This window comes from Lagopus leucura, unplaced genomic scaffold, assembly GCF_019238085.1.
Source record: "Lagopus leucura isolate 7727_CA_CO unplaced genomic scaffold, USGS_WTPT01 Super-Scaffold_100009, whole genome shotgun sequence".
Taxonomy (NCBI): Eukaryota; Metazoa; Chordata; class Aves; order Galliformes; family Phasianidae; genus Lagopus; species Lagopus leucura.
Window position 1 is genome coordinate 24,253,812 of NW_024962266.1, and position 24,559 is coordinate 24,278,370.

At 42.1% G+C, this 24,559-nt stretch overlaps 1 protein-coding gene across 1 annotated transcript in view; it reads right to left on the reverse strand.

Moving 5' to 3' along the window:
* GLIS1 (GLIS family zinc finger 1) overlaps positions 1-24,559 on the reverse strand; it is a 176,217-nt gene that overhangs the window by 71,635 nt on the left and 80,023 nt on the right. The window contains exons 2-3 of the mRNA XM_042874148.1: positions 23,600-23,798; positions 16,400-17,501 (exon numbers count right to left, since the gene is read on the reverse strand). Of these exons, the coding sequence (XP_042730082.1) occupies positions 16,400-17,501; positions 23,600-23,798 (1,301 nt within the window). The remainder of the gene's footprint in view (positions 1-16,399; positions 17,502-23,599; positions 23,799-24,559) is intronic.

Consider the following 24,559-nt stretch of genomic DNA (forward strand, 5'->3'; position numbering starts at 1 on the left):
GCAATGGCAGCCCTGCAAGCCATCTGTCACACACAGGAGTGTCTGCACATATTTGTGCAGTGCTATCCAGCTGCCTGTAGTGCAGCGAGCTGCTCTTTCTTGCACCACTCATCCTACCCACTAGTCAGATGATTTAAACAAAAGCTCATTTGCAACTGTAGAATATAAATCCCGTGCACAAATGCTCTCTGGGGGTGGGTCTGCCCTGAGCAATGGCTCACCAGAGATGGCTGTTGGCCACAGTATTTGTGCCAGAGCCTGCAGCAGTCATCCCACATGGGCTCTGTCCCAGCCGTGGTGCCAGGGCTCCAACGAAGAGGTATTTTGTCCTCCTCCCTCAGCACAGCTGTGGCAGGCCACAGCCCTACTGTTCTTCTACATACCTTCTCTGCTAGGCAGTAGAAGTACAGCAGAAAACAATACGTATCAGGGCTATGGCTGTTCCTCCCTGCCTGTCTTCCTCCCACACTCACCTGCAGAAAGCAGAAGAGAACAGGCAGGTGGAGGTGTTAAATGTGCCTGGCAGCAGGTGAGTGATTTACATCAGCAACTCGGTGCTTGTGGTGAGAGCTGTATGTAAAACATGATCTTAGTTCAGGAAATACACACATCCTTTCTGCAAGAACAGGGAAGGGAGCAGGGGTGCATACCTGCACTCACACACATGTGCATATATATACCTATATCTACACACATGAATACATCTGTGCTTTAAAATACGCTCAGAATGAAGTACAGTTGCCTAACAGAATTACCAAATTGTTGTGTCTGTTACAGCCACGCTGCCAACCTGCCACCATGCATTCCACCTTTCAAGGAGGATTCAGTAAACATTTCAACTGAAATCTAAGACCCATAATGAAGGGATCAATAGCAGTGACATATTATGAAACTTTCGTTCCCTTTCCTCTCCCCTTCCATCCCAACAATAACTGCCAGGCAATCCTGGCAATTTCACAAGCACAGCAATGATTTCGCTGGCAGATTTCAGTGGATTATTGTGGCCAATTTGGAAAAGCACTCTAATAAGCATTACTTTCCAGAAACCAATATAAATCTGGAAGAGGGGATTATTAAACCCAGGGAAACTATAACAAAAGACATTAATTGCATTTTTTGAAAGACCCTTTGAATTATTACCTGCTAGTTTATAAGACAAACATACAGATAAAAACCACTACCGTGACAAGAATTTATTTATATTGGCTATATATATATGTACTGCAGGAAATGTATCTGTAAAGATAATTTACACACAAACATGCTCCTTTATGGCATACAAGCAATGCATGCTGTTAGATGCCTGTATGTATATCTTCAGGCAATTAGGATCAGGTTATTTACTCTCACCTATACACATATGCACATAAGTCAAGCAGAACAAAAGACCAAAGGTGGGATGCGATCGCAATGAATGTGTCTGTGTATTTGTATGCATATTCTGAGGTTTCTAGATGGTCTCACAGTGGAATACAGCAGTTTCTCAAATTGGGCCTGCAGCACTTGGAAAGATTCTTCTCATTTGCTGCTTTTGCATGAATCTGAAAAATCACCGGCCTGCTCCAAAGTCTGTGAGTGAAGGAGAAAGCCCTGCCCTTCAAAGCGAACTGATGTCCTCACTGGAGGACTTGGTGAGGCAGCAGGAAAGCAGTGTTACAAGCAGGTGTTTAAACAGCTCAGAACATACACCTCACGTATGACAAAAACCGGTCACGACGACAAAAATGTATTTTAATAACTGAAAAACAGAGCTAGTTTTTCACACTCAATTATTATTAATAATAAATAGACCAGGAACAAACCCAGGAAGCCCAGCTCCAAAGTAACTACTGCACAGAGCTCTGCTGCTATCCAAACAAAACATGAAGGCTGTGGCTGAGCCCCAGGACTCCCACTCTGACACGTACAGGTACAACATGTACCCTCAGCTTTTAGCCCCAAAAGACAGCCAGGCATGAGTTGTCTGCTTCGTGTGACACTTGGCTTTCAGTGAGATGAGACTCACTGTAACAAAAGGCTTCAATGTCTTTGTACTGTTTTGCCCTAAACATTACTATAATGTGCAATTACAACTGAATTCACCGAGAAAACAAAACTCCTGGATGATTCCTCCCAAGCTGAGTCACCAAACTAAATCACCCTGTTCTCAAACACGTTGAGGAACTTACGGAGAGCAGCATTCAGAGGTGCCATATAACGGAGCAGTGTGGAGCACAGCGAAGCTCAGGTAAGTCATCCACCTCTGTAACAGAAGCACTCAGCATCTCACCAACAGGGGTTTGACTATTAAGCTTGTATCATACAGGCTGGCTGTGTTCCTGTTTGTCTGTGGTCAATGGGAGTTTTGCTGTCAGCACCACTGAAATCTGCCTTTAGGGACTGTTGCAGGCTGTGAGCTTGCAGCTGGGCAGGCTCTGCGCAGGTGCACAAGGGATGGAGCCCCTGCCTTGCACAGACAGCTTTGTGTGCTCACTGGCTGCCCAAGGCGGAGCAGCACAGTGCCAACAGAGGATGGGAGAGCAGCACAGTAGCTACAGCCCCAGCTGGGAGCCACAGAGGCCACTGATGTGCTCCAGTATGTACAGACACTGACAGGCCTCTCCTTCCCTTAAATCAGTCCAACAGTTAGATAGCTAAAGGATGTATTCATTTCTATAATAATATTATGAAACATTTATCACAATTTATCAGAAACAGACTCGGGTCACGACTAAAGCCACTGTGTGCTCATAAATGCAGCAAAGAACTTGAAATCAGTATTTAAAGGCTTTCTGTTCTTCATCTTTCATGATCTAAATTAAAGTTGGCTACAATCAGTCCTGGAAATCAGACAGCTCTGCTGTAGTTGTTTACTAGCAACCATTTTAAGCTGAATTTTCCAGTATTCAACTAATAACATTTTCTTCAGTATACACTGGTGTCTTTGCATGGAGAGAAAGAGCTGAAACAGTGACAACATCTCTAGTGCAACACTATAGTGGAAAGCACTCACCTTAATGCACAGGTTGGACTGTTTTGTTTAAGGTGGAGGCTGGATTTTTCTACTTGAAATGGTTCCTGGGCAAAGTGCCGTAAATTTAGAATGACACGCTGTCATGTTTTTATGAAAAATATGGTTCTGTTTAGGCTACAATTAGAAGCTTTCACAATTTGTCTGTGGAAAACTGAGGCTGAAAACTCCGGAGTCGGATTGTTTATTGTGAACTGAAGTAACATCTATCTTAGTAAAGAAACTTGTACGACAAAAGAACCTCCACCATGGTGAGACCTGAGAGCTTTCCTTCTAAAAACGCAGGGCTGCCAGTGCAATTCTTAATGCACACCGATTCACAAGGCTACAAGCCATGTATTGTTTTGGAGCCACTGGGGTAAATCAAATTATTATGAATGACACTAATGATCCCATACTTGCCTGAACATAATGCATGGTATATAGCCTTGCCTTCAAGGAATTTTTTGTGTATATAATTGGTATAAATGGCTCGCTCCCTCTCTTTTGTTGATTTTAGAAACAAATGTGCTCAGGTACAGAGTCTGCCTTTTCCAGGTTAATTATGTAAGCCAAACCAGCCATGCCTAACATATGAGAAGTCCCAGGGTAAAGTGTCAGACACATGTGCAATAAACGGCCTCTCATAAAATGCATACAACAACCCTACCTGGATGGACACAGAGCTGTGTCAGTGGATCCTCAAAGCCATCATTTAATAGAAGTGTGAAATGTGGAAGGCCACACTGACTGGAATGGGTCATTGTTTTCACAGATGCAGATCTAAATGCAGTTACCTGAGCGATTGGGGTATGCTGTCCTTGGGCAAAGCACAAGTTAACTAGGAATGCAACATACAACAAATCAGAAGCTACAGACTGAGAGAAGACAACCATCACAGACTTTCAAAAATCCAAATGGTTTTTGAAACGGCCTTATGCTTTTCTCCCCCAGAAAAATCAGGCCAGATCCCAACTGGCAAAAACTGGCAAACTTCCACTAGCCTGTGGGTCATTAACTCCGAAAAAGGGCAGCCTCAAAACCAGTTTTGTGTACAGTGTTAGTTTCTGTCAGCGTTGCTATAAACAATCAAAATCGAAAGTATTTGGGATGACTGCAATGCCCACTTTTTTCTGTTGCCATTCAGAATGTGTTTCAACACAGATTTTCCTCAAACAATATACACGTATCAGAGCCTGTATGTGACAACATGAAATATTCAAAACAAGCATGATCTACCTCCTAAGTTTGTACTTCTAGTGTTTCACAAACACCGTCCTCTGTTGTCCATCAGTACCCTTAAAGCAATTCTCAAATTGAGGTGCTTTCACCTGCTAAAGACTTATTCGGAATGGCTGGTGCAAATACTCAGACCAAACAGAACTCTGCATGCCCTGATGAGCAAACAAATACCTCTGCAAGGAATCTCAATCCATGTCAAATATATAACAGCAAGGCATTACCATGCCTGTCATTGCCTTGTTTTTCTACCATCAATCATACTCAGAGACACCAAAGAATTGGCCAGCATAGGCCCAAGTACGCACACAGCAGCAGAGATGGTTAGGAGTGAGCTGGCCTCTTTCTCCCCAAGTTTTGCTTAGCATACTTGACTGTAATCCCCTGTTGGTGCATCCCTCACATCCACAGTGCAGATGTGTCCCACATCCCTTCTTAGCCAAAGCACAGAACAGTGGGATGAGTGCACAGCAAAATATCAAGCTTGAACCAAAACTTGAATGTCACTGCCTGAAGAAAGCTAAACCAGGAATCTTCAGGTGAAGCTGCTGCGCTCAACAACCTTTATGTGCCCAAACAGCCAACAGAAATAAACCATCCGTACATCTCAGCACAGTCATTTCTGGTACAATGCTTTATACAGTACAATAGCATTCACTGGAATGAATAGCAAACCTTACATTCATGGTGAGAAGAAACACTTTGTTCTACAAAGGTAAAATCTGGTAACAACAAAACAAAACAGAAGGTATCTTTTGTGGTAAGTCGACTGCTCTAGCCAGTCACCCCTGATTTCATACTTGCCAGGTGTAAAGCAAGCATTCAGTTGTGAAATGCTCCGACAGTCCTGCCTGCAAGGACAGGGGGACCCACAATACGGGGGCTGCCCAGTACCACCTCTGCACATTCACTGTCCCTCACTTCTTCACAGCAACACTATGAGGACAAAATACACAAATAATACCTTTGGAGCATAGACAGACATCTGGAGGCTTAACGTTTACTCTGATGAATGTCAATGCAGTTCCTTTTCCTATGCCTAATGACACAATCAATTTTCAGAGAACAGCAGAAATCAAGATCTTCTACATATTTTCTAGTTGTTCAGACAGCTTAGCTCATATTCTTCACACAATTGTGCACCAAGTGTCCACTGTGAAACTGTTCCAGTCTAAGATACACCTCATAGTTAGAAAGCTTCTACTGAAAGATTTAAGTTTTCCTTTGCTTGGTTATGCCTGATCACCCCCACTTGTATGCTCTGCTCTCTTCTAAACAATCCCTCCCTTCCCTTGCTCTTTACTCCCCAGCCCTTAATTCCTTTAATCTTTCTTTAAAAGACTGTCTCTCTGTCCCCTTAATCATTTTTTAATTTCCCATCCTTTAGGCGAGTGCCAAAGATGTTAAAATGAGAGATGGATGTTTGCCACAAAGGAACAGAACTCCTGAAACTCCAAAACAGTTGAAATCATGAGAACTTGCAGGCCGGTTACCCCATTATGTGAATGGTATTTTTACAGCACCAGAAATGAAGTAATGCAGCTACAAATATTCACGTTTCAAACGTGTTGTCATTCCAGTGGCCCAGCTACAAGTTCCCCGAGAGCAAGCAATGGAAGGTTAGAGATACCACGTCCCACAGAGCAGGATGCCAGCATTCAGAACGGTTCCTTCCACACCGATCCCTTCTGCTTTGTCCTGCATTAAAAAGTCTTTCGTTTAAGAAGTTCTAAACTTGCTGCTTTTCAGTAACCATCTGTGAAAGAGAGATGATACAGAATCCCTCACCTGTTTTTCTCCTAAGGCTAACAAAGCACCCCGCCAGACACTGTGAAAAAAATCAAGTCTGTCCGGCTGAAACCACGACGATAATGTTTGAGGATATGCAGGAATAACTGCGATGCTTTCATATATTTTTCACATATTCTTTTTTCTTCTCTCCCCATGTCATGTCTGACTAGAGAATTTATTGCACAGAGGCAAGTGGGCAACGTGTCAAGCATTAGATGTGGTTTTGTTGAGCACACTCCGCACTGAGTCAGGTCTACTGCTGGTTTTCTGAGAGTGCAGCAAGCCCCACACGGTAGGTCTCATGCCAGATCCCTTTCTCCTGCAGTACTAGAACACGTTTTCAGGCATCACAATTTGGGCCATTCCAGCAGTAACCTCATGGGCCTTGTTCTATGTGGAGACAGTGTGCTTGAGATCAGCAGGGAACTGGATCCCTTCACAATGGATTGATAGCACAGCAATTTTTGCAGCCGGTCAGTTCCTGCATGAAGGCAGTCAAATGCAGTTGCACTCATTCTGAAAGTCTGGAAAAACAGAGCTGGATTTGTCTCGCATCGCTTTGGAAGTTCCTGACTTCAAGCTGCAGTGTTGTCACTGCATCTTTCTCAAAGGCACAGCCATAAAAGTACTCTGTGCCTCTGGCTGTACTGAAAGGGTTACTGTCATGGGACATGATACCTGGGACTGCAGAGGCTGGGCTCAGTGACTACAAGGCTCCACCGGTTTTGCCCTGTGTTTTCCTGCTATTTTGTTTAATACTCCATCTTCCTCTCTCTCTCACTGAAACAGAGTGAAATCATATCAGCAAGGACGCATCAGATTAGCTTTACAAGGTTCCTGCCAGTCTGACATTCATCAGCTTTCCAATCTAACAGTAACACAATAGCCTCTACAAACACAGGTTGAACAGCATGCAGGCAGCCCAAGCCCCAGGCTGCAGCAGAATTGCTACCCAGGTCCTGCTTCTGCAGCTCACTGAGGGCATTCCCAGGGCCTGGCAGCCCTCCATGCAAGGGTTAAAGGAAAGTTGTAAGCAACGGCTCTAAAATGCTTGGAAGAGTCTCCCTGAATCAAAACCATTTCACGAAAGGCTCTCTGCCAGGCAATAAAGTATTTTTGATGGACTCTTATTTTATCATTACCCATGTAAGAAAAATGTATTGCAAGAATCCCAACACAATTCAGGGAAGTAATCACTTGCAGATTTAGTAGGCATTCTCAATTGGCAAAAATGAAAGATTTATTGTAGGGATGATGAAACAAAGAGCAGTTGTGCAAACTTTACTGAGCTGGATTATGAGAACATGCTTTTTCCATTTCCCACTTTTAAATGCCTTGGATGCTGTTTCAAAAGAAAGATCAAGATCAATTATTTAACACTGCAGTTACACTGTACCTGAGCGAGCATCTCTTCAGACATGTTGCCTGTATACAACAATAGAAGGAGAATAAGGGAAGACAAAAGCAAAATTTGGAATAGAATTCATACTGTAACGACAACATTTTCTTTGAAAGTTGCTGAATAAAAGCACAGCTCTGCACACCCTTACTCAGATGAGTAATGCTCTGAAGTGGAGGTCTTTTTCTCATCAGTAAAGGTCTGTAGCCTCACAGTGACTTTAAGTCTTCCCACTTTGTCCCTGCCTGTTCTGCCAGGGACTCCTCACAAGACCACTGGCACCCTGTGCCCTGCTGGACACGTGCACCCTGCTGTAAATTCAGGGTTTCTTTACAGCCACACAAGGGTAAGAGGGGACAGAAAGTAGCAGAGTAATTTGTCTGAACTGAACTGCATCTGGTGCAACAGCTTTCACTGCAGTTCTGCTGAACACAGGCAGAAATGGGAAAGAGCTTTGAGATTCTCAGCCGACAGAACCACTAGAGAGGCAAACTGTCATTATGGATGCATTACACTGTTGGCCTCACTACCTCACCATGACTATTCACCCTCGCTCTGCTCCAGAGAGACTTACTTCATTGTATTTGTATGAAAATGGAGGTATAAGGTCAACATTTCCACAAGTGCTCATGAAATTTCAGTAACTCTATTATACACTGTCTGCTTTGACAGAAAGAGCACCTCATCTTCAGAGGTGCCCTGTCTGAGCTGGGGACATCCCAGCAATAGCTAACTGAACTCAGGCTTTGCTTTTGAAATTCTTGCTTGTTGTGGACTGCCAGCTGCCAGAAGGGCAAGTTTCTACATACTTGGTTTAAACAGCACATTGTCTCATTATTATGTCGGCTGGGCAGCTTGCTAATCAAGCCAGGGAAGGTTTCAGAATCTGGCCCATTGTGAAGCCCAAGCCAGCATAAAGGCCCCGTGTTGCGGGACGATGGCTTTTTATTTCTCATCCGATTGTTAAAGGCTAACTGGTGCTGGTTTGCCCTGAAGGAACAAACGAATGCATCACATTTAGAACTGCATAAACGACTGCATAAAGTTTTTAATGCGCACTAAATTCCTCTTTCTCCCCCGAGACTGTACTATACAGCCTTTGTGCTGCCTGCAAATGCAGATTAACATTTTTATTAAATGACATATGTTTCACTAATACGGAGTATTAAAATGTATTGGCGTAATAAGAAACATTAATGAGTATATCATTGGCACAGTTTTTAAACAATCTTTAATTTTACTGCTTTTTAATTTGACCAAGCCCTCTGCCAGGTGATTCAAGCTATTTTCTTTCTGAGGTTAATCGCTGCTCAGAAAGGCTACATCACCAAGAGCTCAGAGCAGCCCCGTGCCATTTATAATAATTCCCACAGAACACATACACGGAAATAAAATAAAGCCAAGCACTTAACCTCAAGAACGCAGTCACAAGGACTGCTTAAAATTTTAGAACTTTCAAGCTTTCCACCTTCTGAATGGTAAGAATAGGAATGCTCAGAGGCAAAATCTTAAAAAATGAAATTTTAGTGAGAAAAAATCCTCTGCCAGGGCTCCCAGGTAACTGCAAACTGCCACACACCACTGAGGGCAACCTGTTTTCCCACACCTTCTGGAGACACCTTACCCTAATAAAACAATGCTGGACCCATCTTTGAGTGCTTTGGGGGCATATTAAGACATTCCTATAGGAAGCAGACAGTTCACAGCTCTCCAAAACTCATGACTTGGGTGCACCACTTGATCTTTACTAAGCAGATCCATGCAGTGAAGCTGACGGACAATTCAGTTCCAGACAGGATGCATGGCTGAAAAAGAAACCTTGTCACGCTTTTGTTAGATGGGAAATGGTGAGCCACAGAAATGCTTAAGTTATTGCAAACCCAGTGCTTAGAGGCTGGAAAGCCTTTCACTTTTTGCATCCTCAGATGTGATTATTTGATACAATTCATTGATCTGCATGGCAAAGAAAGTGATCTCGTGGTGCAGCTGGAATGAATTGGGAGTTAAGAGGCCGCTTGCAAAGTATCTTCAAAAGGTGATGCCCCATGAGAGGTTTATAGGCCTGCGCTGAGACGGGGGTTTGAATAAATCTCCATGTGGACTATCATCCAGAGCCAGGCCACAGCAGAGCTGGAAATAATTCTGTGTCTTAAAATGAGAAGGAATCATTAACTGAGTTTTGTGGGACAGTGAGATAAAGATAAAAACGTGGTATCGAGATGTCATTTTTGTGTGCAAACTGGGCAAAGGGAAAGGAAGGGAGCCTAGCAAAATCTTCTAAAAAGACCTGGGAGCGATGCCTAGGATTTTGTCTGGCAGCCAGACATCCCAGGTCACAACTAATAAATTTCAAGTTTCTAAGCTGGGCATGCTTCAGCCCATACGATCTGACAAAGAATGTGAATGCCTGAGCTCAGTGTGAAGCAGTCCTGATGAAACTCCCTCTCCTCTGTGTCACGGGAAGCCAAGCTCTGCAGTCACCGTGCAGAACCATTTCTTACACAAAAACGTTTCTTTAGGGTCATCTCTGTCTATCAGACATTGGCAGGTACTTGTCGAAAGCTTAGTGTTTAGGATGCTGACACACCTCTGCTGCTTTTGGGGAAAGCGGTGCATTTTCCCCTCCAATAATGTGCAGCTGGGGTTATGTCAATTTTTTTTTTTTCATCGGGCAAATCAAAACACTGAAGAATGAAGAGAGAAGAAATCAGTTCAGGATGAGCTGAAATACAATTGTTTGGGGACTGCTCTAGTGAAATAAAAACACTAGATAAGTCAAAGAGGGAGAGGTTTTACACAACGTAAAAAGCCTCTTTGTTCAGTGCTTTTCATTCTGAAATGGAAAGTCAAAAAAGATGAGTTAAATTACAGAAACATTTCATTATTTCCAAAATAGTCCACTGTTTAAGAAACGCCACTAGTAACAAAACCCTCCAGTCCCATTCCCTGTTCCCCTATCATTTTGTTTTCCAAAATGAACGTGATCCAGCTTCACTGACAACTTTCCACTCAAAACTGTTTTGCAATGATTCTGCTACTGGTTTGAAATAATTGGCCTTGAATATCTAGTAAAAGTTCTGTTTTGGAAAATGGAAATAAACAACCATCCTTGTGCCACAAGTCCACCTAAACCACTCTGCCTGCTTTGCCCTGACACGTTAGCTTGAGGACATTCTGACTTCTAATAGTGGAAATTATCCAGTGCTGTGAGAAACCACAGTACTAAATAATTCCATTATATCTCATGGCAGTGAGTTTCATAGAGTGAATACTCGCTATGTTGTGGTGATGTCACTGCTTTATCTCAGAATGAACAGCAATATCTACAAGCAGCCATTAGCTCTGCATAAATATAGCAGGAAGACTGCAGCCAAAAATAATTATTATGTTTTAACCAGGCTCCCAATTACGGAATCATTTATCAAGTCAAATTAAATAAAACCTGATGGAATTAAATTCTCTTGTAGGCTAAGAAAGCATGTATTTGATAGCCCCTTCTGTGGAAGTCCCATGCTATGCCAGGATACAGCATCCTTCTCCATCACCCTGCAATAAAGCACCTCACAGAATGTCCTAAACGTTCTTCCCAATGTTCATGGTGGGGAGCTGATAATCCAGAGGGGGAGACACCACCATCTCTGCTTCAGCAGGCAGGAGTGGAGCCCCTGAAGACACCACAACCCTGCATGGCACTGCAGTACTCCTCCTGTCTGCAAAAAGAACAACAGTTTAGGTTCTTGTTCTACAGCAGTGAAGTACGGGACAAGCCCAGACACAGAGCAAACTGCAAGATCTGCCAGGCTGGAGCTCTGCTGTGGACAGGAAAGAATTCAAATTCAACCAGCTGCTGCTGGTAAACCAACATGGTGACATTTAACAGCCTGCCCTCCAGTGTTAGTGCGTCTTTAAAGCCATCTGCACTACCCTGTAATCTGTAGTGGGTTTCATAAACAAATAAACACTGCATTTTCACCAAACCACTGCTCTGCCATCTACTTCTCCTCTAATCACAGTGTTTTTAATAGTGCAGTTCCTTGACAGTATCGGGAAATGCCATCAGAAAAACCTAATAAAAAGAGATCTGCGGTAAGGCAGCTTTGATAGAATGGATGTTTCCTACTATTGACTTCAAAGGAAAGAAAGTGAGGCTAATACTGTTTTGTTCAAGCACTCCTTTGGCATCAGCACATGACACCATCCACACTGAGATGAAAACACTGCAGACTTCCACAATATTCCCTCAAGTCAGGCATGGAAACGCATTGTTTAGGTGAAGGAACTCCAAAGCATGTAAGCTTGTGCACACAGACCTCTCCTCCCTGCAGATGCAGGACTCTCAGACTCACCAGATGTAGCCCATTGAGATCTCAGTATTGCCCACCACGCTTTATTGGACAAGGCTCCCCACTGACTGCAGATAGAGTAATACTTGTTGTCTTTTGGGAACCGAGATTCCCCACTGGTTTCCTCAGCAGCAGTAACACCAATGTGCTCAACAAGCCCTTTTTGCCCACAGGTGTGCTAACAGGTCTCAGTCCATGATGTGTTACAGAGGCAGCACCTTCTCACACTCAGCTGTAAGTTTTCACAGGTCTATGCCACGTGAAACCAGCCGCATCAGAGGCGTACAATGAAAATAACAGGGAGCACAGCAGGCCCACTATCTCTCCTGCAATCTGTACAAGGATCTGTTTCATAGGTAGAATTGCCAATGGTTAGTTGGTGTGATGTAGTGATTCGAATGCAGGAGCCGCGCTGGTAAGCTGGAATTGCCTAAAGGTGCCTTTAGGTAAAGGCCCTTTAGGTAAAGGCCCTAAAGACACCTTTAGGCAAGTTACCTATCATCTGAGTCACCAGTGCAGTACCTTCAGTGCCTCCCCCTCAGGGACTCAAGAGTTGATTGCAAAAAGCACAAGTGCTGAGTTTCACAGTGCACGGATGTAGCACCCAAATCACAGCACCGAGACTGTTCCCAAACTGAATATATTGCACACATGCAAGAAGGAAAGATTTTGCTTCAAAGCCTTATCTACCTAAGAAACACAATGCCCACAGGCAGGGCTGAAACGCACACGGGAGGCATTTGTTTCTTTGAAACACATGAACGGGAAAGAATAACAATGGCTGTTATCACCGTCCAGCTGCCTCCAGGGATGGCACAAATGTGACCATACTCAATTTCTATAAACATAAATGGCATATGTGGGGATTCCATCAAGGTACGTGTATCTTTTCTCAGGTCTGTGAAGGCCTGCAACAGAGTTTCCCTGAACGCACAAACTTACAGTGATGAGAACTTCATCTGCTGCTCTTTATGAAGCCACAGAAGTGCAAGAGGATAAGCTGATAAGCCACGTTTGGATTTTTCCAAATCAAACAATTCCAGACAACGAAATTTACATTTACAAGCAGGGGCTTAAACCAAGGATGCAATATTTAGAGATCAGCAGGGTTCTACCCACCAAAGTACTGGAAGAACTGTAAGACAGCAAAAGATGCATCTATGAGAAACAAATTTTTTTTTAAATAAAAACCATTTAAGCTTGCTAATTTTTGCTGTCTCAGACAATCAAAATTCCAATTGTCTGGGACATCAAATCTAAAAAAGCATGAAATTAATCTTCAGAAGTTAAAGTCTTAAAGGCATTGCATCATTATTTTTGTTGGATATATTTTTGATTATAATGCAGATGAACCCCAAATTTAATAAAACTAAAATAACATGAGTTAAGTATGAAACATAACAGGATATTGCAAAGAGATTAGGTAGTTTCCTTTAGACTACTTGCAGAGCCCAAGGAAAAACCGAACTGAGGGACACAATGACGAGAAGGCACCACTAAATTAGAATATTTAACAGAGTATGAAAACAGTGCACTCATAGTACAGGTTTTGGCAACCAAACACAGCAAGCAGAATATGGATCTGCAACATCAGTACTTCTCTGCACCAGATACTGTTTTGCTTGTCAACCGTCTGTAGTAAAGAAAGAAGCAGACTGGCTAAATTTAAACCAGCTGTAACGATGAGAGTGTTACAGTTGGACTGAAGGAAGCTTACCTCATGAAAGTATTGTGGAAACTGCTGTTGGAAAGATAATAAAAGGATTAACTGCAGTTTTAGTGAACCATTTACTTTTCAATCAAAATGTCTCATGTATTTCCTGTTCTCAAGTAGCTTGAATTCCAAAATTCCTTTGTCTATTACAGTACATAGTAGCAAAGCCTGCCATAAGAAATTAATAATTTTACATGGAAAAATACTTTTATGTATGGTGGCGGAGGGCTGCTTGCTGTTCACTTCTCCTGAGCAGCCCGGTACCTCACAGCCTGTAATCTTACCAAGGGGAACAAAATCAAGGGCTTAAAAAAACTACAATGGGTAATTGTGAATAGCGAAAGAAAATCTCTACTACAAATAGCAAGAGATGTAAAGTTACTTCAACAGAGCTACAGCAAAAATGAAACAAAATCTCAGGGCTGTATAGACACGGAATGAGCTACCTTCTTAATTTGCAGGAATAACAGCACAATTATTACCACATCAAAAGAAAAGCCATCATTTAAAATGACATGACATCACCGCACACTGAAACACTGCACAGCAACCCTTGTTTAAAATGGAATGGAATTCACTGGGCAAATAATCTCGTCTTGATATTAATAACTTTAAGAAGCTGTGTGGCAGCTTTGGATCTGGTCCCTGCTAGATCAAGGTCTTTCCAGGGTAGAAAACTAAGCTTGCAAAGAGGACATAGTTTTCATGTGCCCACTGGGATCCAGGTTTGCTCCGACACAGGATTCCAGCTTGTAACTCTTAATACACTGATAACTCTGCTGATATTGGAGAGGGTTCTTCAGGGAACAGAAGAGTTAAGTGCAAGTTCTGCAAGGTAAAACTCCTAATTATGACAGAGGCAATCTTATGCAGGGGAACAACTACACTGTCTCCTGGAATTACGCATCTATGTGCTTCCATGCCAAGGCTGTATACCTGTGTCATGAAGGCTATCTGCAATTGCTGATGTAAAGTTTTTTCCAACCTATTCATAATGCTGAGCCTTGTGATGTTACCAAAAGCCAGCCCTTTGAGGCAGATGTACGGAATTGAAAGGAGGAAGTTGTTAGCATTTGCTGGGATGTTACATGATTTAATGTCTCTGGTTCATCCAGTTTCCTGTAGGAATGGGAATGTAACATTAGAATTCTGCTATACAATACCTGTCAAGTACCTATTTTGCAGAAAAAGACAAAACTTCCCTCACCCATAGAGTCCAGCGAATCTTTCAGCATGATAGTAAAGCTAATTGGGGTTTCATGTTTAAATATTTCTTTTAAGAACTGTGAGATAAAAGTGGGGAGAAGACCGATTTCATTATAGATGGCTAAAAACAGTCAAACAAAAAAGAAGGCTAAAATAAAATCTGCAAGCTTCCACAGCTTACTTCTGCTTTTGTTTGGTAAAAAGCAACTAACATTCATTATTCTTAGATGATTTATGACCAAAACAAAGATATTTATAGGCATTTCAAAATCCTTTGTGCTTTCAAATACGGATGGAGCTACTTCTGGAAATGAGTGAGTTGGTTCATTCACTCAAAGCTGAGATAAATAAGTAAGTCTTCAGAGACTTTCCATTTTATCTTGGACAATGTGGTGGTGCTCTCGAAATATCTGCATTATTTCCAGTATTATTTGTGGGAATGTCCACTGAGCAGTGCAGATCTTAAGATAATATTTTTCATTTATTTGATGGCAGATAGAAGATAACGGCGTGATCACTCACAAAAGCCTTAAAACGTTTTGTAAAACACTGAATATGTTTTTTCCTTCTTCTTCCCTGACACACCCATTGTAAAGCCAGCAAGCTTATCCCTGAACAAATGAAAAAAAAAAGAAAGCTTTTCATAAAAGCATGTTTTCCTATTGCTCCATACAAAGCTACAGCTTGCCATGGAAAAGTTTGTCTTGATTTTCCTTACAAACATTTTCCATTATATCATTCTCTGATCAAAACAATAAAATAGACATATAGTCAAAGATTCTGCCTATCACAAACAACAACCTGCTCTCAGAGACATTTCCTTTGTTTGGACTTGTCTGTGTGTGTGTGCATGTGTAAGTGCATGCACGCACACGCGTGAGCATGTGGGTGTTACAAGTAAGACTTTCCAAATTTCATGGCCCAATTTGGAAGCTTATGTCAAACTTGTTTTGCTTCATCTGTTTCAGTCAGGGTCTTATATCATTGTTGTCTCAAACATGTGGAAAGCTTAATGGAAGTCATTAACTTTTATTTTAGTTTGGCCATATTGTCATCATGGTGGGCAGATGCAGAGATGGTGCTATTCCCAAGATCTTCTTTTTGGAACACTGATGTTGTTTACATCTTCTTGATCAGAAGAGAACAATGGTTTTTACTTATTTTTAAAGCTCTGTTTCACAAATTAAAAAAGTCCCTGAGAACCTTTGAAAACGTAATTGAAAATATTCTTTCTATTCTTTTAACTATTTAAAATCCTTAACAAGTTTCTTTTTCTTTTCCAAACTACCAGCTGAAACTTTTGCACTCACCAATCTGTGGGTTACTGTTCAGCTGAAGGAATGAAAAGAATTTCATTAGATGTATTTTATGTTTCTCGATTAAAAAAGTCACCCGAGGCTCAGTGACTTGTTTTACGTTAAGTGACTGCTGTGTGCTTTGATCATCACTTTATTAATGCTTTAATGAATATTAAAAAAATAAAGCGCTGTATTAAAAGCTAAGCTCTCGTATAAGGAAACCGAATCCCTTTTCCAAGAGCCACAGTGCTTCTTACTCAAACATTTCCTTCTATATTAAGGTTTTCTCCAGTTCTCCTTTAGCCTGCTGCAGATGGCTACAGGAAAGCACGACAACTGTATTAGAGTAAGGTTAAAGGGAGAGCAAAAAAGAGAGCAGAGTAATATGCTTCTATTCAAACAAATATATTCCAGACTTACCATGCACTTGTTTGGTTTTTCTCCAGAATGAACCCTCATGTGAATCAGCAGTTTGTAACGAGCATTGAAGGGTTTATAGCGGCGGACGCAGCCTGCCCAAAAGCAAGTGAAGTCCTCTCCCTTCCGCTGGTCAATGTGAGTCTTTTCTATGTGTCTGACCAGTTCATCTTGTTGGTCGTAAGTGGCACTGCAGTCAATCCACCGACAGACCTGTTTGCCATTGCCGAGGTCCTGCTCATCCCCCTCACTGGGCTGAAGGGATTTCGGAGACATAGAGGCATGTAAGTGAGGCAGCGTCCCTTGGGTCTGGCTCAGCTGCTGGTGTAGATGGTAAGGGGGAGGCAGCCCTTGATGATGTCGGAAAAGATCAGTGGTGGAGGAATAATCGTCAGCTGGTTCTTGTTTTAGGAAACTCACCTTCTGTGTGCTGTGGGAGGTGTTTTGATGAGGAATGCTAGTACCATTCATCATAAGGCTGAGACTTCCATTCTCCTCGACTTGCTGCATTTGGATCTGCTCACAGTCACCTCTGTCACACTCAGCAGAAATAGGTACAAGGCATGCCGGAGGGGAGGGAACACTGCAAGAGTTTCCAGGCTGAGAGCAAGACTGGGGCCGAGAGGATTTCTGAGCACTGTGATGACTGATCTCCACGGGATGAGAGGAAATGCCAGCTGAATTAGTTCGCAGTCCATTCACACAGGTGACCAGTGACGTCTGTGATGTGCGGATGATAGCTGCAATATCAATTCCTTCGGCTGAAGACGGCACAACAGAGATGCATCTCTTCTTCAGGTTGCTTGCTTGTAGCCTAGCTGAGTGCTGAGGGGTGCCAAGTGACAACGGACTCGGGGAGGAGCTGTGTTCATTATTAAACAAGTAGGAAGAAAGTGAATTTGTGAAGCTATTATTCATTAGGTCTATTTCGGGATGCAGACTACCAGAGGCTCTCAGCTCCATCCCCTCTGTAATCCTTCTGTGCATGGAAGCCTCAGACAGAGCCTTATAATCACCGGGGCATTCTTGTTTAATGTGCTGAGCCGGGTGACTTCCATTCAGGCATGGAGCAGCAGAATCTACTGAGTCTTGAAACCTGGGTGACCTGTAATATAGTTTGTATTAAGCATCACTGACTACCACAGGATTTATCGTTTTTGTACAGGACACAACATTTGTAAAGCCCTGGAGAATGGAAGCACTCGCTCTCCGCCGAATGCTGCTCATCTAATGCAGCAATTACAACAAAAAATTCTGCAGTGCTTCCTCTACAACCCCTGTAAAGGCAGCATCGTTTTACACAGGATTAATTTTACACAGTGAGTTATGCACAGAACAGCCAGTCTCCCCACCTCTGCTACGGGCAATTCATCAATCACAATCTAGGTTTTCAATGCATAATAGATTGGGCAAAACAATAGCTGAGAATGAAGTTTGAGAGCTTTGGGCTTTTTTGAATTATTCAAATATGAGTATTTTCCTCACAGTGTACTGGGAAAATTCCGTGGCAACCTTGTTCACACAAACCCAAAAAGGCTACAGCTGAATTCTGCTTACACGTGACAGAATTAAAATAATTCGCTGAACTAAAAAAGAGAGAGATCTGTGAAGGAAAAAAAAAAATGGCTTCCAAATAAAGAATAGCTCATTTCAGCCAGTGGTCCAGAGCTGATGAGACATCAGTCAAAAGAGAACTGAAAAAGTCCACAACCGGGAGATTTAAACTGGCAGACTATGTATTTTCATTTCCATTTTTCATATGATAATCTGCCCAGGTCTACAAGTGCTAAAGGATGGTTCTGCAGAAGTGATTTTCAACATCTTTTGATGCGCGCTGAATTCAATCACTCAGGAAGCAGGAATCCCACATAGGCTTTTCAGTAAAACATCCAGGAAATATTTCTTTCTAACATTTTCCTCCAAGCAGTCAGCAATTGGCCTATGCTTTAAAATGAAAAAAAATAATAACAATCTCAGCGATAAACGTTTACTGTGCATGACCCAACTGCCTGTTGTTGGTTAGGACCAGTGGAAGTGCCTTAACATATCCCTAAAGCGTGGTTGGGTTTAACCTGTGGCTTCACCATGCAACGACGTGCCAGGCCTGTAAGAGGAAACAGTACATCTGTGTGCAGGAAAGCTGTACCTGAACTAATAAACCCTCCAGAGAGGTCCTCTAGGGCTCTTATGCTGAAATGTTCCATATAAATGAATTTTATGCTTTTTGATGCTATCACCAGAAAAGCTGAAGAAAACCTGGCCGTTAGGCAGCTCTGTGTGATGCTGTAGCTGACAAATCTGACACATTTCAAAAGAAGAAACATATATGCTTAAGATATTGTGGACGTATTCATACGTTAAACTGCAGAGCTGCTGACTAAACAGCATTTATTTTTTGACTTAGGTGATTTCATCTCTATTGCTTCCATCAGACCACCACAAACACAAGGAGCTGGAACCACTATTATCTCCTTCTTCGTAACAGTTCTCAATTAGAAAATAAAAATAAAATTTTAAAAAGCTTCAGAAAGACTTCCTGCTCATCAAATGAAAGCTGTCAAAGAATTCTATCAATCTGAGGCACACAGCTGGCAACATACATCCACTGGTGACAGGTTTCTAAGCTACAACAGTCTGCAGCCAGTAGGGCTTGATATAAAAAGCTTTAAGGACATGAGAGAAATGAAATTCCCCACCATTCATTGCTACGGAACAATTAGATCTTGCATTTTGCCACCAGAAGTTTAAAAAGATTACATTTAAAAATTTTAGAGGTTTCCATAATCCATTAGTTATAATTTCTCCCTTTAGGTTTGCACAGTTGGTCTCTGGGTAAACTTAAAGCACCTGGTTTTGCAGATGGTGAGGTTTTTTTTTTTTCAAAAACACAGTATTCATACATTATTTTTTAACATTTACAGAACCATATGTCTGTAAAATATGTGGCATAAGCATTAGTAAAAACTTGTACTGCACATGTTTGGGAAACTCTGCCTCACTAGCTTGTGGCTCTGCTGCTCTGTAGAAAGTATGCTGCTTTAAAGGCTTTCTGAGAAAGGTTTACAGTGTTCCATGCCAGGCATGAGATTTCCTACTATTTAGCTTCTTCTGTATGAGAACTCCTCCAAATAATTCAGTTTGTACCACAGCTCAGTGGTCCCAAAGCCTCGGGCTAAAACAAACACAACACATTTCTCACATCACATAAAGCTAACGCAATCCTTACATTTCAGCCTGTGATAATTGGTGTCATACTATTAAGCATTATGTAAAGCTCCCAGCCTGCCAGAAATCCATGTGAGGAATTCCAGCAGGAGTCAGTGCAGAGTACCTGCAGGATGGATTAAGATGTCTTTATCATCTGAATACTACATTCCCCAAGTTCCTACCAACATCAGTCTGCATTTCTAGCACAAGACCTTACTTAGAATCAGGACTGTACGGTTGTGATACAGCTACAGCACGAAATATGAGACACGTAGAAGAGTTTTCTACCTTTTTCCAAGAATATTTCAAAACCAAAAGAGATGAAGGCACTAAATTCAAGCATCTCATTGGCAGAGCCTTCTTACCCATGCTTTGCCTACATGTTGGTAAGACAGACTGCTCATGCAGATCAGAAACCATGCCTTTCTGGGTGCTACAGCTTTCTCCTCAGCACTAAGTGCTTTACATATCCCGCAATCATTAACTTTGCAGGGAGAATCTGGCTTTGTTTCAGTTTCCTGATGGTCAAGTGGTGATGTACTGAATGCCAAAATTGCCTGAAAGTGAACTGTATTCCTGGCAGAATTTCGCCATCACAGCTCTAGGGAAAACCCTGCAGATTTCTTCCAGCCTGGGGAGTGTGGAGAAGGGATGGGGAAGCAAAGCTGATGTGAGAGAAACAAGGTGTCTGAAACACACTGTGCATCTCTTATACCAAGTTGTTATGCTATTTGGGTCTGCCATGGCATCTTGCTGTTACAGCCAGAGATCAGGTTCCAGAGCTGCTACTCATAGCCAGTGTCATCTTAAGGACTTTATAATCCCTGGATATAAATATAAATTCATATGAAACAAATGGCCAAAAGAGAGCAAGAGGGACAGCAGATTGCAGGACAGCACAAAGAGCACCGTGTGGACACACAGAACTGCGAGGGCCGCGCTGGGGGCTTCCAGGTGAGTGAACATGGACAGGAGCGGGCTGGAAGGGGAACATACCCCATGAATATGCATCCCTTTGCAGGGAGCATCTGTGTACCAATCTGAGGCCACAGTACTGCTGCTCAGCACACGAAAGCTGAGTGTAAGGCCTTCACAGGGTAACAGCAGCCTCTCAGAGGACAGGAAAACAGTGCTTCCAAAGAGACTCCCTTACGTGGTAACTGGAGCCAGAGCACGAGGCCAGCAGCACCATGCCAGAAGTGCTGCATTCCCTACTGCCCTCAGAGGAAAAGACCACAGTATCTGAAATCTCCAGATTATTTACAAAACAAACGGACACTCCTTCACTTGCCACTGTAAATGTGCAAGCAGTGGTAACTGACAGTTTTAAGAAGCTGGAGGGGATTGTTCTGCCGCGCATCCAGAGACCCTCTGCAACACTATCTGACTGCTCCAGTGTCCTCCCTGGGTTTTATATGCACAGTGTGGGCGGGTTTGCTCCATCTGATAATGGATTATTTGACAAAAGGCCAACACCAGCTGAGTGCTGACTCCAGTTGTGGTAAGGAAGGTATTACGACTTTTCCAGTCCCACACACATCACCTTCACAGATAGCGTGCAGCAGCAATTATGTTGCACAACTTGAAAGATATTGAGTGGGAAAAGAAGGGGCCAGGATGAAGAGAGATTGTGATTCTTGGGTTAAGCAGTCATTGCCAGAATGCACTTTACAGCATAAAGATATTCAGAGAGAAGCTGATGGCGATAACAAGTTTCAGTGCACCGAGGGGAAGAAAAGACAAAGCCAATGATAACCCCAAATCCTGAGGGAAATTTTGGATTGCCAGGGGAAATGCTCTCTGATTTGTTTGGGTTTTCTTTGGACACTGCATATCCAAGAAAAGCAGAGTGGTTCAGAGATCAGTTCAGAAAACTTGTCTGAATTTGTATCTCTGCTTGTTTCCATGCTGGTCACCGGAGCTGGACAGAGCAACCAAACCGTCTGCACTGCCTTCTATGCACTGACATCTGTCACTTCCAGCCCTTTAGCTCTCCTGTATCAGAAAAGGATGGCTGAAATCTGGGGAGGTACAGGGCACCCTCAGCTCCCACTGAATTCACTGGAACATGATGGGCATTTGCTCCCACTCCATCTATGTTCTCCTGTTCCAAGATCTTCAGAGAAATCTCTTGTTTTTTGTTACTTGTTCATCAAGAACATTTACTGTCACAAACACTGCAAACAGAAATCATCCCAGCTGCTGTCCACCTTCTCTCACATGCCAAGGTTCTGGCTCTGTACCATGTGTGTGATGACAAAATTAGACATGGTATCTCAGGGGTCCATAGCTGGCATTGGCATTACCTTGTGAATCCTATGCAGACAAAGGCAATGTTGCCTGGGTAGACACACAAATAGAGCGTGACCACATATAAAGGAATGGAAAGGACATTCAAGGTATTCCCTGAACAATTCCGAACTGTTGCTTAGCAAGCAGCAGAACCTCCAGGTTTTAGACCATGCTATAAAATAAAGGGATAGAATTTGGCCTGTCACCTGCCACTTTCTCATGTTATGCAGAAGACAACCCTTTATGCTGCTCTGGGAATCCTTCTCAAACAAGAACTGGAAGGGGTTCATATTTCCAAGGTTGGGTACTGTGACCATGGTATGCAGGTATCTGTCATTTCCTCATTATAGGTTTTACAAAAAGGTTCAAAAAGATCTAAGCAGTGTACTACTCTCTTCCTCCTTTTGTTTGCTACAGCCCTAATTATCTTTGTTTCATAATTGTACTCACTGACAGGATAAAAAAGCGTAGTAAGTGGCAATCCCACATTCAATCACAAAGAAGCTGGGAGGAAGTACACTTGAATACAGCTGCAATATCATCTACAAATCTCTGTAGCAATTGCAGAATATTTTGTTATGTGGCATGGATATTATTTGTTCTTTTCAAAGAGACAAACAAACAGCTCTTTCCACTTCCTTACCACACTGCTGCGTGTTCTCTTCCTAAAAACACAGATGTTCTTAACCCAGAAGTAAATGGAAAAGGGGAAATAAGACATAAACATGTACAATAAAACCAGAAACTGCCAGATTTCCAAGACCAAACTATAGTTCATATTTCCTTTTGCTGTGACTATGGATATTTGGGTCTGATAGTACCATGCAGAGCACCACGCCAATTATTCCAAGTGTCTGAGATAAAGGCTGCTGCTTTATTGAGGTTTCTCTTTTCTACAGCTCTTCAAAAAGCTCAAGATTATTCTGTATTATACACGCTGCCAAAAAGAAGTAATTAAAATGGATGGACAGATTTAAATTTATAGCAGGCTTCTATTCACAATGGATGTCTGTTTAGGGTACTTGTTTAAAATCTGGTAATGTTAAATTTGTAACAACAACAAAAAAATAATGTGTTTTCATACAATTAATTTATAGCAAATGTTTAAATAGAGATTCTGTTCGTAGCATATCCAACTACATTGTATATATCAAAACCAGAGACCAAATTTTCACATTACAGTCTTAAAAACAAATGCTGAGGATGTGGCTGTATGGGAACACCGAAAATTAAAGGAAATACTGCACATATAAAAATGGCTTCCTGTAGGTTTGATGGTGGCATGTGAAATTGCCATATGGGAGAAACTGGCTTGGGACATGGCATTGGTTTGGAAAGTGGAAGTACAGAGGAGGCAAATGTGACACTATCTGAACACCCGGCAAAACTCTCCTCGACTTTTGAGCATGGTAGTAAAGTCCACACAGAGAAGCAGAGAGGCTGCAGCTGCATATACAGCGACTTCTACTGGCACTGCCTTGGACTGCTGCCTGTGCACACGAGCATATCCCTGCAGTGAAAGCCTGCAGATGAGTGGAATGGTTACACAAGAATCCAAAGAACTTCCAAAAAGAGGCAAAAGCCAAAAGTACTCTTCCTGCAGTATGGTGCTTGGATACCCAGAGATGCTATTGGAAACAGAAAGCAACAAGGAAGCATTCCAGAAGAGCTAAGTAGACAGACCCATAAAACTTGCAGGGATACCTTAGATCAGAGTGTGTCAGGTTCAGCTGACCGACGTGAAGCAATCTCTCACAGGACAGTGGGTGGTCTCGCATAAGTGGGTTTCCTGTGTGGATGAACAGCCCTTGTCTGCACACTGGTACAGAGCTACTCGTCATCTCCACGTCCATCATGTTCTTCTTCTCGGAGATCAAGTTACAATGACTGTAACCACCATTAACTGTCAAAAAATAATAATAAAAAAATTAAGTAAATAAGTGATCACAAGCCTTTGACTAAGAACTATCTATGCTTCCTATTGCTTGGCATGTTCATTTTGGATCTCCTTGTAAACTTCTTGTAAATGGCTTAGCAGTGGAAACCAAAGAAGTTTTCCAAAGAAGCAAAAATTAATTCCAGAGAAATCAGAATCTGTGAATTATGATTGTTTATTTCTCTTTTTTTTTTGCAGCTATTTTACACTACACTTTAAGTCAAGAAAAAACTTCATGTGATAACTTCTGACTGTGTATTTTTATGGTACAATCTTGCCTCTGCCAGATTTTGTGGAAGAATATTTCAGTCTCTCTCTATTTTCAGAGTCCCTTTATTTTCAGAGAGAGCAGCTCAGTGATGTAAGTCAAGATTTTCTTTGCAGACAATTATCTCTGCAATTATGACCTTAGATGGGCATGTTACTCCTTGACTGCCAGGTCAAATAAAATTTTACTTCAATGTATATGTGTGATCAGTGTAACTCATGACTACAAGTGATACTACAACTAATAAAAATCAGCTCTGTTTTGGTGGATATTGCATTTTACTTGACTTGGCAAAACAGACTAGAGCTACAGCAATGTTCTTCAAAGTATAAATATACCCACTAACAGTAATTCCATTGAAAAGAAAGGACAAAGGGGGAACTAAGAACCTAGATGGCACTGGTCAAGCGCTATTCATTTCATTTCATTTCATTTCATTTCATTTCATTTCATTTCATTT